The sequence below is a fragment of the Ambystoma mexicanum genome, chromosome 5q (genome assembly GCF_040938575.1).
Source record: "Ambystoma mexicanum isolate Mex_15411 chromosome 5q, UKY_AmexF1_1, whole genome shotgun sequence".
In the NCBI taxonomy this organism is placed as follows: Eukaryota; Metazoa; Chordata; class Amphibia; order Caudata; family Ambystomatidae; genus Ambystoma; species Ambystoma mexicanum.
This window is the reverse complement of record NC_090933.1, coordinates 418081407-418094734: the sequence shown is the minus strand read 5'-3', so window position 1 is coordinate 418094734 and position 13328 is coordinate 418081407. Positions and strand designations below refer to the sequence as shown.

General features: G+C 44.9%; 1 protein-coding gene across 2 annotated transcripts in view; it reads left to right on the top strand.

The window, feature by feature from the left end:
* Positions 1 to 13328, top strand: part of ANKRD29 (ankyrin repeat domain 29) — a 574113-nt gene that overhangs the window by 345629 nt on the left and 215156 nt on the right. For both annotated transcript variants that reach the window (XM_069620907.1, XM_069620908.1), the window contains one exon: positions 9979 to 10077. In XM_069620907.1, coding sequence (XP_069477008.1) covers positions 9979 to 10077 — 99 coding nt within the window. The remainder of the gene's footprint in view (positions 1 to 9978; positions 10078 to 13328) is intronic.

Here is a 13328-nt window from a genome sequence, read left to right as displayed (position 1 = left end):
CAGCCTATGGACTCCTTTGTGGCGGTAGAGGGGACTGAGGCTCTATGACTACATTTCTGGAATTGTAGGGTCCCCCAATTTGTCTCAATTGAGTTGTATCCCACTCTGACACCGTATGTAGGAAAGGCATGGTATCACAAGTATGACACTGACACAAAAGGTACAATTCTGGGTTTGAAAAAACTCCTACTATGCCCTATAACTGGGATGGGAGTAGTCTTGACCATCAAATAATACATAAAGCAGTCCTAGTTGCATCCGTCAAATCAAACTGGCCTATGCTGACAAAACCTAATGCCTGCCCTATCTCTTGTACAAAAAGTGCATAAAGGAGATATGTATGTAAAGGAAAATCAGTGTTCAAAATATAAAGAAAGAAATGTGGTTGAGTCAGCTCTCCTCCCCATGTTAGACAGCATGGAGTAAGGTGGTCCTCGTAGGCAGGATGGCACATTCTGTCTTGGGGTTTCAACACAAAAACATTTTAAAATGAGGATCGAGCCCCACCTGGCCTTCCATGTTAGTCTCTCTTTTCAGTCTTCCAAACTACGTTCAAAATGTTCATGCCGGTCCCCCTCTGTCGGGCTCAGACCTTTTCAAAACAAAAGTTAAGTTCACGTTGATCCCCCTCTGGCAGGGTCAGACCTTTAACAACAAACCATTCACGTTGGGCCCTGTCAGTCAAGCTCAGACCTTTTACAAGAAAAGTTCAACAATATTCGCATGGGGCTCCCTTCCCCAATCTTCCTGCACTTCAGGTCTCCCTCAGTGGGGCTCAGACGGTTTCCGGATTTCAAAGACTTTTGGATGTGTGTGGCCTCCCCTACAGACCTCTGCAGGACCATTTCGACTCTTCAACGTTCAGCTTTTTACTCTCCCCTTCTCTCTGGATTAATTTTCATCACTTTGCTTTTACTGTTCATTCACTTTATCGCTACAAACAATTCACGTTTCACAGAGAATTTCAAGTGTGCTACTTCCTTTCGCCAGATGACTCTGTTACTCCTTATCGCTGATTTCACAGCTGCCCTTACTTCAAAGTTCATTCACAGGTCTACCTTACCTCACGTCTCATTCACACACGTGCAGCCTTCACTTGCGATATAATGTTGCAACTTTAATCTTTCCTTATCACACACTGGTCACTCAGGTTGCTTGCCAACTCACCGCCTGTATGCGTTGCATTATTGTCTTCACAGTTTTCCAATTCACGAGTCAAGGTTCGTACCACAGGCTTGGCCTCGCCTCCCCAGCTCTGCTGTTCACCCGGGAGGGTCGCTGGTGTCCTTGAAACACAATGCAGCCTTCTGATTTGGGATTTGGCCTTCTCCACATGTCTTTCGCTGCCTTTTGGAGGCAACGGCCTCCTATAGGGAATTCCTGGGGTTCTCGACCCACTGCTCTCATCCCTTGGTCCGTCGCTCTGCTCCAGTAGGTTCTCTCCTTTGACCCGGAAGCTCTGTTCCTACTCGTGTTCCACCTTGCTCAGAGAGTGTCTCTATGTTCCGCCTTTTATCCGTGTGAGGAGAGCTAATTGGTATCAGATGTATGCACTTAAAGTCAAGTACCTGACTTTGTCTGACCCGATTAACGGGACATGTCCAGTGCGATGTATACAAAAGCTAGTCTTGTTACTCTCAGTTGCCCTCTTCCTCGGCCCAGTGCTTGTGTATAAGGGGGGGTTGGACATCGGCGAATCCTAAAAAATAGGATGGGTTAGGTGTACAAAAAAGGGGGTATACAGCATCTCACCATCGGCTGCCACACCCCCACTCCCCCAAGACCCCTCACCTAGGTGATCCTCCAGCACTGGTCCACCCAGGGTCTGCATACAAAGGCGATGGCCGTGCCCTGGCCACCTGAGAGAGAGATCCTGGGGACTAGTAAGTGAGACGCCCTTTGGTTTCTCACAGAACCGAGACACCGAATCCACCTGAGGAGGCAAGGGAGAACACACTCTGCCAGAATGAGGCGCCACCACTGCCTCACCCCAATGTTGAAGCAGGCGAAGGTCGAGAAGAAGGAGAACACGAGAGAAGGATAAACACCCAGTATGGATTACGGGAAAGACCTCGACGGTCATCCTGCCTGCATGGGTATGTCCTACAACCGAAATCTCGGAGATGCCAAGACCGGTCCAAGAAAAGACTTATGGACACCCCCAAGTGAGTCGATTCCTTTATTCAAAAGATCCAAGTTTGGGAGGAATGTGGTGTTTATGCGAATGTGAGTCACAGGAGTGAGAGGGAGCCCACCTCATATGACAGAGGAAATGAGATAGGAAATTAAGTTGGCCATGATCGGAAATGGGCAGAAAAATCTGCCTCCAGTCCCACTCACGAAGCATCCAATTGACATATGAATGAGTGTGCAAATAGGAAATCATGCAGATGGTAAATGTTGTGCTTTCACTAACCAAAGGCTTTCTCAGCTGCTTCTGTCACTATGTCTGGTAGAAGAAGTTGGGTATGAAACATCTAAATCAGAGGTCGGAAACCTTTGTCTCTCCATATGTTTTTGACTAAAACTCCCACCAGCTCTGTCTAGCATTGTCAATAGTGATTGCTCATGGGATTTGCAGTCCCAAACATCTGGAGAGTCAAGAGTTTGCAGACCCCTAGTCTATAGTAACCAACGAGGCCCAGAAAGGTGTGCAATTCATTTTTGGACTTGTGGTTAGATATGTCCTGGGAACTATTGCCTTTGCGCCACTCAGGCCAAATTGTAACAGTGTCAATTGGAACAAACCCATAGGCATGACACAGGCTATCTTCTCTTTGTCTTCCTGGCCCAACAGGGTCAGCTAACAGCCACCTTTCGTGAGGTAAATGGTAGAGATATATTTTGCAGATCAAATCCATTCAATCATCTCATCTATCCATGGCATGGAGTATGAATCAAATGTTGATATCTTTTTTACCTTGCTGAATTCAAAACAGTAGCAACCGTTTTCTGTTGGGCTTGGAGGAAAGAAAAAATTTGACCACTAACTCCATAATAATTTGATTGCCCGGAGTTGGAGCATCCTATGGATCTCATCCTATATAGCCTTTATACATTACTCTGGCCAGCGATGCAGTCGAAGTCTGGTAGATTTCTCTGGGGTAGTGTCAAGTCCATAGATGAAGCCATTTTGTCAATTGTGGCCAATCACAAAAGAGATCTGAAGGTTTTGTAGGTATCTTTCGCCTCAGCAGGGAGATCTGCTACAATTAGTTTCACCATCAATGCAGTTCTGGAAAGTTGACATTGGGGAATTAGTAGGCCATCAAAAATTGTTCCATTGGCTTCCGTCATTCTTTCAGCCAGTTCACGTGGTATACCTGACTAATCTTGAATCACTCCCCTTACTGGACTCTGTAGTTGTTTACATTGAGCACCTGTTTGACTTAATGTGGCCCTTACCACTTAGCAACTTGTTCTCTGAGCTGGACAGCTGTACGAGCATCAGATCCCAAAACCTGAAATGCTTCAGTTGTACTTTCCAGTCACACAAATGTTTCCGCTTCCCTTCGCTCATCTGCCACTCCTGGGTTGCCTAGATGAATTCTCCGAACTCCCCTCTTTGTCCATTCCCTACTGCCCAAGCCTATTTCAAGATATCCAGGACATCACAGAGCTCATGGCCGTAGACCAACTCAAATGGGAGAAGCCGGTTGATGCCTGCAGTTTTTTGCTTGTATAAGATAATGGTACTTCACAAATTATTTGTTTTCGGGGGACCAGTTTCAAAACGGGAAGGAGTGAATACCACAAAATATACAAGGAAACAAGTTACCCCTCCTTTTCACACTCATGCACAACTGAGTGTACCACTCCCTGGTTATATTCTTAGCTTATTATCAGCATTAATCAACAGAGCATTTCATTAACCACAATATAAGTGTATTCTTTTTTGTTAAAACATGTTTTTGTTATATTATACATCATTAGAAACAATTACACAAAAAAGAAAAGACATATTCATTCCAAAAGTCTTTCTTCAAACTACGACACTTTAAAATTGTGCCTAGGGCTTAGTACGAGGTGACTTTTTCAATTACAGTACATCGTTTTTTATGAAAGAGTTTGACATATTTAATATTGGTCAAACACAACACCTAGTCTGTACCTCCACCCAAGGAGATTGAAAACAGTTCATTTTGTGCAGTATTTTGCTACCAGCAATCAGTGCGCAGGGAAGTAGCTTGTCCCAGTTTCTGACATTTCTGCACACCAATTTCCGACAAAAGGTCTTTAAGGTCTGGTTTGAGAGTCTTCAATGGCTATAGCGGGTCTCCCCAGGCCTGGGACCCTGTTCTGTTCACAGCGCTTAGTGTACATTTTCAAAGTAATGAGAAAGACTGTGTGTCCACATTGTTGCCACTGATATAGCTACCTAGGTTGGGAGAGTGCCTGCCGGTTGCAATGTCTGGTGGACAACGCATGTATCAATTCTGTCTGTCTTTCTGGGAACGGCTCCACTCCTCACCACGAGTATAAGACCATTGTTCCGCTCGGTTGAGTCACGTGGGTGATGACCACAAACATAGCTTTTCAGTCTGCAATTAGTGATGATTTTATTCTGGCTGCCTGCCCCTGTAGAGTCTGCATCTCTTCTTCTCTTATTTTGAGGCCTGTGCCTTCATGTAAATTCACTACATCATTCGGTTCCATGTGTTAATATCCCCGCAAAAATATTGTGATACAAAAATATCGCCATCTTTTTGCAGCGATATTGAGCCATGGACCCTGTGGGGGACACCCCCGCAATCCCCGCATTATTTTTCAATGTGCGGGGGACACCCCCGCAACCCCTGCTCCCACAAAATATCCCTCCCAAAAATATTGCCTATGGCGAGACAAACGACCATATGTACGCCGATATTCTTGGTGGGGATAATATGTAGGGATAGCAATCATTCTATAGTCTCCCTATATATTGTATTATTTTGTTTAGAGGTAAGTAGTACTTGAGCCCTTCCAGGTTCCTCATACATCCCTGAAGCTCCATATGGTTAGTTGCAATAACAGGGTTGCACGCTTGCTCCGGATGAACATTGGTTTCTTGCATTTCTCTGTTTGGCTATTGAAAAAAAGAAAAGGATTCTGAGAGTGCGTCTATGTATCTGTCCTCTATCTACAGAACTGTGTATGTATGTTCTTTGTATATGCATGTGTGTGTCTGCGTAACTTTGTGCAGGAATTCATGTTTACTTCGTGACTAATGCTGCTATGTTGTGTTGTCACTAATGATGTCAGCACGGCTGGACATTTACCATTAGTCAATCTGGTCCAGTGATGAGGCACCTTTATCCGCGAAGACATCGGCTGGATAGGGTTTGAACGGTTGTCTAGGTCAGTACCTGTTCCCATACATGGAATACACTGATCCACCTGGGGGTTGGCCAAACAGCGACTTGCATCTCTTGTTTCTCATCCATTAGGCTGATATGCGCATAGGGGACATGTGGGCTATCCCGGGGACCCTCTCTTCATAATGGTAACAATCTCTTCAGCTCATGGTTTGGGACATGAAAGGAGTGCCCTGATCAGTGAGGACTTTTTTAGTAAACCCTACTCGGAATGCATTGAATGGTAATACTTCTCTAGGGAAAGGCTTCGACATTTGAAGTAGCATAGTCAAGGATGCCATTTTCCTCATTTGAACAGAGTGAGGAGACCCATCAGATCCATACCTATCCAGGAGAAACGTTATTCAGTGATAGGTAAGGGCAGCAGGCATTGTTGCAGCAGGTATTCAAACGTATAGGGAGTTCAGAGCAGAACATTTGAATATATTTGTGTATACCAAGCCAGAAAAACGTACTGAGGACATGTTCTTGGATTTTAGCAATCCCCTGGTGTCTTGTTGAAAGGTGAGAGTAGACCAGATCCAGAACCATCCTTCAGAACTGGAGATGGACAAACAGTTGGTAGTGCGCTGTCCATCTCCCTTTATGTTTTAACAACCTGATATAGAGCTCCTTTTTTCTACACAGCAAGGGCCTGTTTGGCTTCTTCAGCAAAGATGGCAGCGTTGAAGACCAACCTGAAACAAAAGTCATTATGTTGGGCCTCCCTATTTTGTTTTTTTTTTTTTTATTTTTTTTTTTACTTGTGTATAATCAGAGAGAGTGATTTTTACAAGGGTGCGTTCTATGAGGTGAGGACAGCTTGGAATTTGTGAGGTCTGAATCCCGGCGTATCGAGTGCAGTAGTGGTCTCAAAGTTTATCTATGGCGCGGTCATCAGTTGCTGGGGGCCTGGGCACTGGAGTTCAATGGCCAGAGAGACGTCTAGGTTGCAGCGTTGATTTTGATGAAGGCAGCTTCCATTATTTTGGCCGTGGCGGCAGCCCAGCGGGATTTTTCACCAGATATCAAACAGTACCACCATGTTTGCTCATCGATCAGTACCGAGTCGAGCCATAGAGGAGACAGAAAAGCTGTACGAACTTGAGTTAAAACGGGGCAGTTTAGGAGAAGGTGGCAGATGGTCTCAATAGAGTCCGGAATTTTACACAGTCTGCATGTGGTGACGATCGACAGCCTTCTCATCGCAAAGATTTCTCGAGTGTGGAGCAGGTTTAAGCGCGCTCTTAGAAATGTGGAGCGAAGCTTTTTGTCCGGGAATCTCAGACAGTACGCCATGGGGAGTTTCAATTTGTTGTAAGTCGGTGGGAGATGGTTGAGGAACTTGGTTGCGACCGCTTTATCGATAGTGTTGATCCAGTCTTGCGATTTCAATTTTTCACTGACTCTTTGCGGGTTCGAGATCAGGTCGTTTAGTGTACATTGCAAGTCCTCCAGTTTGGTTTTTTGGAGGTGTGTCCATTTTTGGACAGCCTTACAGTTCGATGATTCGAGTTCCTGTCCAATGATGTTGGAAATTGGCAAGCCGTCTTTGATGAGAGTCTTCCTGAAGAGGGCCAGTGAGGACCCGCTGACGGAGGCACTTAGTGATAAGAGGCCCAGGTCTCGTCTGATGGCTTCGATTGGAATGGCGGTGGGTAGGCCTAGGAGGGATTTCCAAATGTAGCCCTCCAGTGTCCTCCATAGTTTGGACGGAACAGTGAACATGGCGTCCATGCCGTAGGTCAGGGCCGGAACCATTTTTCCTTTGTAGAAGTTAATGGCCGGCACTAGCGAGAATTTGCCATACTTTCTGTCAATCGCTCTTAGTTGGAAATTTAGTTGTTTGGTTTTAGACCACAGACGTTGTTGCAGTTTAAGTTCCTGCGAGGAGCCGTCGATATTTGAAGTGCGGGACCACTTCGATGTTGGTTTTACACATTGACCAAGATCGAGTTTTTTTCTGGGAGCGGCCCGATCTGGAAAGGATCATGATTTTCGTTTTTGTCTGATTGATCTGAGGTTGTTGGTGCTCCCAGGCTTCCAGGTTATCCAGCTGCTGCTGGAGGCCGATCGGGGTTTGGTCAAACAAAATCAAGTCGTCCGCGTAGAGAAGACGGGAGAGGGTACTGTTGCCAAACTTCGACGGGAAGCTTCGGACCTGGGCTTCCGAGTCTTTGTAGTCCCCCAAAAAAGCCACGAAGAGCGCCGGGGCTAGAGGGCAGCCTTGTTTTACTCCTCTGTGAGCTTGGATTTCTTTGGACAGTGCTCCCTGTCTGTTCAGCCGGACGTTGAGTGTAGTATTGGTGTGGAGGACTATTATTGGTAGTAGGACGTCTTTCGGGCAATTCCAATTTTCCAGCTTTCTCCACAGTCTAGACCTCTCGACTTTGTCGAAGGCCTGTGAGAGGTCGATGAACGCCACGTAGACTGTGGGGGACCCTTGTTTTATTTTGGCTTTCAAGATGGTAAGTATGAGGATGTTCAGTGCAGTACCACCGTTTTTCTTGAAGCCTAGTTGGAATGGGTCACTGCAAGGGGCCGATTTCGCCCATCGATTGAAATGGTCCAAGAGGAGAGTCGCAAAAAGTTTGCCCATGATGTCCAATAGGGCAATTGGGCGATAGTTTTCAGGCGCTTCCCTGCTTCCTTGTTTGAAGATTGGTATGATGGTTGCTTTGGGCCATGATGATGGAATCTTTCTGGTGGATCTGCAATGGTCAAACAGAATGCTGATGAAGGTGGCCCATTCAGTGAGATGTTTCTTTAGGTCTATATTCGTCAGGCCGTCTGGGCCCGGAGCTCGTGAGGCTTTTAGTTTTTGAATAGCTGCACTTATGTCTGCTGGGGCTGACAAGTCGATCCAGGGGGCGGCAGTGGTATCGAAAGATGTATTTGTGGCAGAGATCGGACTGGCGAAGAGATCAGTGAAAAAAGCGACCCAGACTTGTTCCGGGACTGAGTTGATCACACTTGAGGCTGTGATTCCTTGGGAGGCGTTTATCAGGGACCAGAAGTCCGCTGTTTTCTTTGTCGTTAAGACTCTCATCATTGATTCGGCATCGTGTTGGTATAATGCGCCTCCCTATAGTGAAGTGTTTTGGGTTCCCAGGGAGCATTAAGTGGTTTCTGGGGAGACTGGGGGCCCAATCCTTCTGCTGTCATTTCAGTGATTTACCCAGGAAGGTATGAGGGACCAAACCCAGCTGCCACCTACAGGTTGCATCCAGCTCGGGGATCTCTCAAAGCTCATTTATGGTGTATGGTTCACAAATTAGTTTGGCAACAGGATCCCAAGCTTTTACCAGAAAGTTCTCAGAACCTCCGTTGTTGTAAAGGAAGACTTTAACTGTTCCCTGTTTTCCTGGTCATCAAAACCGGTTCCCTTTATCTATCGCATACCTGACTGCTAGGCTGGATTTAGGGGCCAGGCATCCATAGGTACCTTTGGGGAGCACCATCCTAAGTTCTGTAGAAACAAGGGCCTGCCCCTTTGCCGCTATGTTGACTGTGTCAATACTATACAAATTTCATCTCACCAACCCGGGGTTGGGCCTTGTGGGAACATGGGCCATTCATACAATACAGTGCCCCTCAGGGGCTCAGCAGACTTCCACCACATTCTAAGAACATCCCACTACTGACACCATATTTTACAGAGAGCCTTGTGGGATGCTCAAACGACTGGATTCAGAAGGTAAGGTTTATAGTCTTTATTGTTACAAAAGTATCGACACAAAAACAAACTACCCAACAGAAAGTTCTTGAAAATAGTCAAGTGAGTCGCTCACCCTGGGTGCATCGTCCTTTCATCTTCAGTGTGGCTGGCACTATCTAGATGCTGCCTTTCCTGGGTCTTGTACCCACAGCTGATAATCCCTGAGTGACCAAAGTTCTGTTCTGCCTTGGTTTTCCTGGAATTCCAAATTGGGGTACTGCTCTGTCCCCTTCTCCGATTATAAGTATAAATCAAGCTTCAAAAGGGCTACGTTGGAACCAAGAGTCCCCACCATACGTGTCTGTACCACAGAGCTCCTCTCCACTTTCAGAGGAACATGCCTGGCCCTTCTCTCTTCTGGAAGTAGCTGAGGCACTAGGGGTTACTACGAATGGTCAAACTCAAACTGTTTTGAAAGATTTTGAAGCAAGTATGAGTTGTTACATTAATCGATTAGGATGTATTACTATTTTAGTGCAATACTAATTGTTGTAATCGATAGATGAAAAATTCGTTTAATGGTTTTAGTGCAAATGCATTATCTTTCTTTTACCTGGAAATATGTGATATACGAATTTGTATTGTTTTTTAATGTCTTTTATTAAAGTTCTTGTTGAACTATAAACAAGTAAAGATAAATAAATAAATAAATAAATAAATACACAGGTTTTTGTTATTAGCCATTTTCACTGTTGTATTCATCAGTGTATTGCATTAATGCCTCATTGCCTGCAGTGAGTTACTGAATTGTGAATTTGTAATTCGGTTGTGTTTCACATTAAGATCTTACAGTCAGCTAAATGTATCTATGTGAATGAACAAAACATATCAACACATGAGATCACATTTATAGAAGTGCTTGCACTGTCAATCGTTTAGCATAAATCATACGTTTGTCAAAATACTTCAATATTTTGTCTTTGTTAGGATGGAGGCACAGCCCTTCTAGCTGCCAGTCAAAACGGACATGCACGTGTGGTTGAAACATTGTTGAAAAATGGGGCCAACATTCGAGATCAGCTTTGTGTAAGTTCATTAAATACAGGTACTGTATACATGCCAAAAATACAGCTGCAAATATTGTAACAGGACGCTTGAATCTGGAATGCATGTATTTATTTCCAATTGTGTACTAGCATTATTGCTCTCCGATGTCATTATCAGGATTAGATGTGGGGGAGCCAGGTGAGGCACAGGCCATCTAAGGCTTGACTTGAGTTGGGAGCCTCAGGTGGCAGCAAACGCAAGTCGAGCCCTGGACTATGAAAACATGTTTATAACAAATCTTGCTTGGCCTACTGTGGGTGACACCTAACCTGGTGTTCTGTCTCCCAGCAAAGACCCTTGCATTTCGGGGCATCGAAATGTTCAAGGCCCTCCGGGTCAACATTGGAAGAAATGGTAAAAGAAGAGCAGGGGGCCCGATAAGGCCTGATACATATATTTTTCACACATCTCATTGTGTTTGAGCATTAAATAGAAACAGTTTTGCAAATGGTGAACAAGGACAGACTCTGTCAACACTTTGGATTATAAAAAGTGGATGGGCCATTTGCAGCAGTACCTGAAAGCCCCACCTCCGTCATAAGTCAGTTAATGCTGTGCCTTAATCCAAGACAAGCTGTTAGCTTATTTCCATATCTGCTAGTGTTTCCAAAGTAGTGCAAAGTATTTGCTTGTTTATGGCATTTCACATTTTCTGGTAGTTCCATTCTTGTCGCTACAGGAAACAATTTTCAACAACATTCTGTAAATGTAAAAAGTATATAATTTTAAATGAGTACACAAATTGGAAAATGTCCAATGCATTTTCAGACCAAACGTCCTTCTTCAAGGACAACATCTGTAGACAAAATATTATAATCTCACATGGTGGAACAATTATCATAGAAGAACTAGAGTATATCGTGACACAGGATCTCAATAACTGTCCATTTGTGCGGATGAGAACCAATGGAAAAGAATTCAAAGCTTAATATACATGCCTATTAAAAAGATATTTAAGTGCACAGACACAGGTTTGTATTATTGCTTTTTCAGAAATCAGATAAAGCAAGAAAGGTCTTGTTCCTCATTCATACCCAAAGGTTCCAAGGAGTCCAACAGATCTATCCACAATGTTTCTTTTTGTTCCAGCATATGTTCAATGTCAGTGTTATTCTTCTTGTCCTCGATTGTCTCCAGGACCTAAAACCTAATTTGGGCGACGTTATGCCATGCTTCGGTAAAGTGTCCTGCCGCTGATGACCTCTGGTTGCTGGTACAAACATTGGAGCAGTGTTTGTTCCATCTTGTCTTGACCTTTCATGTGGTCTAGCCAACATAGTAAATGCCACATGGGCATTTTATGGTAAATACTGGCTTACGGTGTGATGCATGATATGGGGCTACTTGACAGCTATGTGTGTTGCGAGGGGTGGGGAGCAGGTTTTTAAGCGTGGGTTTTGAGTTGCAGGGACTCAGGTGTTAAATGACAGGTTTGGGACTTGTGTTGTAAGTAGTAGGGAGTTAGGGCATCGGTTATGGGCTGTTTGCTGGCCAGCCTCGTGTTTAGCTGTTAGAGCCAAGCCAGATCCTGCTAGCTCAGCTCTATCCATGAATTCTCGGTCTTACCAACTCTAATCTGGATCACATAACAAACAGATGGGAAAAGCAACAACTACATGTATTTATGTATGCTCTAAGAATTGGATTGTGTAAAGTAGGGGTAACCTGTACCTTAATGGTGTTTAACCCAAATAAAATATACAGGTTTGTAAAACTTCAGGGGATGGGAAATGGGTGAATGGCATAACAGGTTGCAAGGCAGTCAAAGGTTCACCAAGTGGTATATGATGAGATGGATGGAAAATTATTTCAAAGTGTGTGTATCTAGGCAAGCTAAGGTAACGTTTTTTGACGAAATGCTTAGGAGCTCATGTTCTATTGTGGCTTACCATAAATGGAAGGCATAAAAGCCTTGAGTAAGCCATTTACGCCATGTTACATATTAAATCAATTGTATAGAGGCATGCAACCACTTTCTTTCCTCCCTCCCATACAAATGCTCCAGCATTTGTGCCGGCATGGATTTTCATGCAGGTGCAAATTCTGGAGATCCCTATGGGGACCCCCTGCTTTATGCATCAGCATAATGTAGGAAGCCCTAATAGAGATCTATTGTACATGCTGCCTGCCATGGCAGCGTTTACAAATACAATTAAACGCTGCCTGACATTTTCGCATGTCGCACAACGTTTATCTGTAATTGTGAATACTGCTTACCATGCTCGAATGGTAAGCAGTTTTCACCCAAAAATTAAACGGTTTCTGACATGCGAGCATATCAGGCAGTGTTTAATTGTAAATGCAAGCATGGCAAACGGCGCTCACAACAAAAAGTAAACGCAAGTATGCCAGGCAGTGTTTGCTCACTTTGCAAATGTGCAGGGGAAAAGGCGGCATACATGTGTGTACGTCGCCTTTTGCCCTCTACTTTTGCCCTCTGCCGTGCAAATGATGAACTTTTGTAGTCGGGAAACGGCCTAAGTGTATGTAAACTCGTAACGCCTCTCTGTTGCCAAATTATAAAATTAAAGAAAATGAGCTCCATACTGAATGCAGTTAGCAGTGTAGAATCAACAGTTTTCCCTCTTCTAAAAAAGGAAACTTGTTTAGTGTGTTTAGGGACTCTTTATACCGAACTGACAGGGTAATTCATAGAATTTCGCACAAAAGTGGCGCACACGGCTGGCGCACAGTGTGCGCGTGCGAATGTCTGCGCCAGCCGCGTGCGCTAAAATCGATTTGCGCGCACAGCGTATTCATGGATTTTAGCCTCCGAAACCTGCTGTGGCGCAGAGTGGCGCAGCGACCCTGCAGCAGCGCCAGTTACGCCCCCAAGAACGCCCTCGCGCAAGGAAAAGCCTCCAAAATTCCCAAATCATTGCAAAGGGCTGCGCTAACCCTGGACCAGTTCACAGGGCTGCCAAACAGCAAACGCCAAGCGGGGAACATGTATTTCATTGGTTCGCGCGAAGTTCTACACACGATTGTCCTGGGTACGTGTACATCAGGGGTGCGTGGGAAGTAACACACGCGATTCCATCAGGGAACGTGTATTCCAGGGGTGCGCGGGAAGTATCACACGCAAAAACAGCAGGGTACATGCATTTCAGGGGTGCGCGGGAAGTATCACACGCGATTCCATCAGGGTACGTGTATTCCAGGGGTGCGCGGGAAGTATCACACGCAAAAGCAGCAGGGTACGTGTATTCCAGGGGTGCGCAGGAAGTATC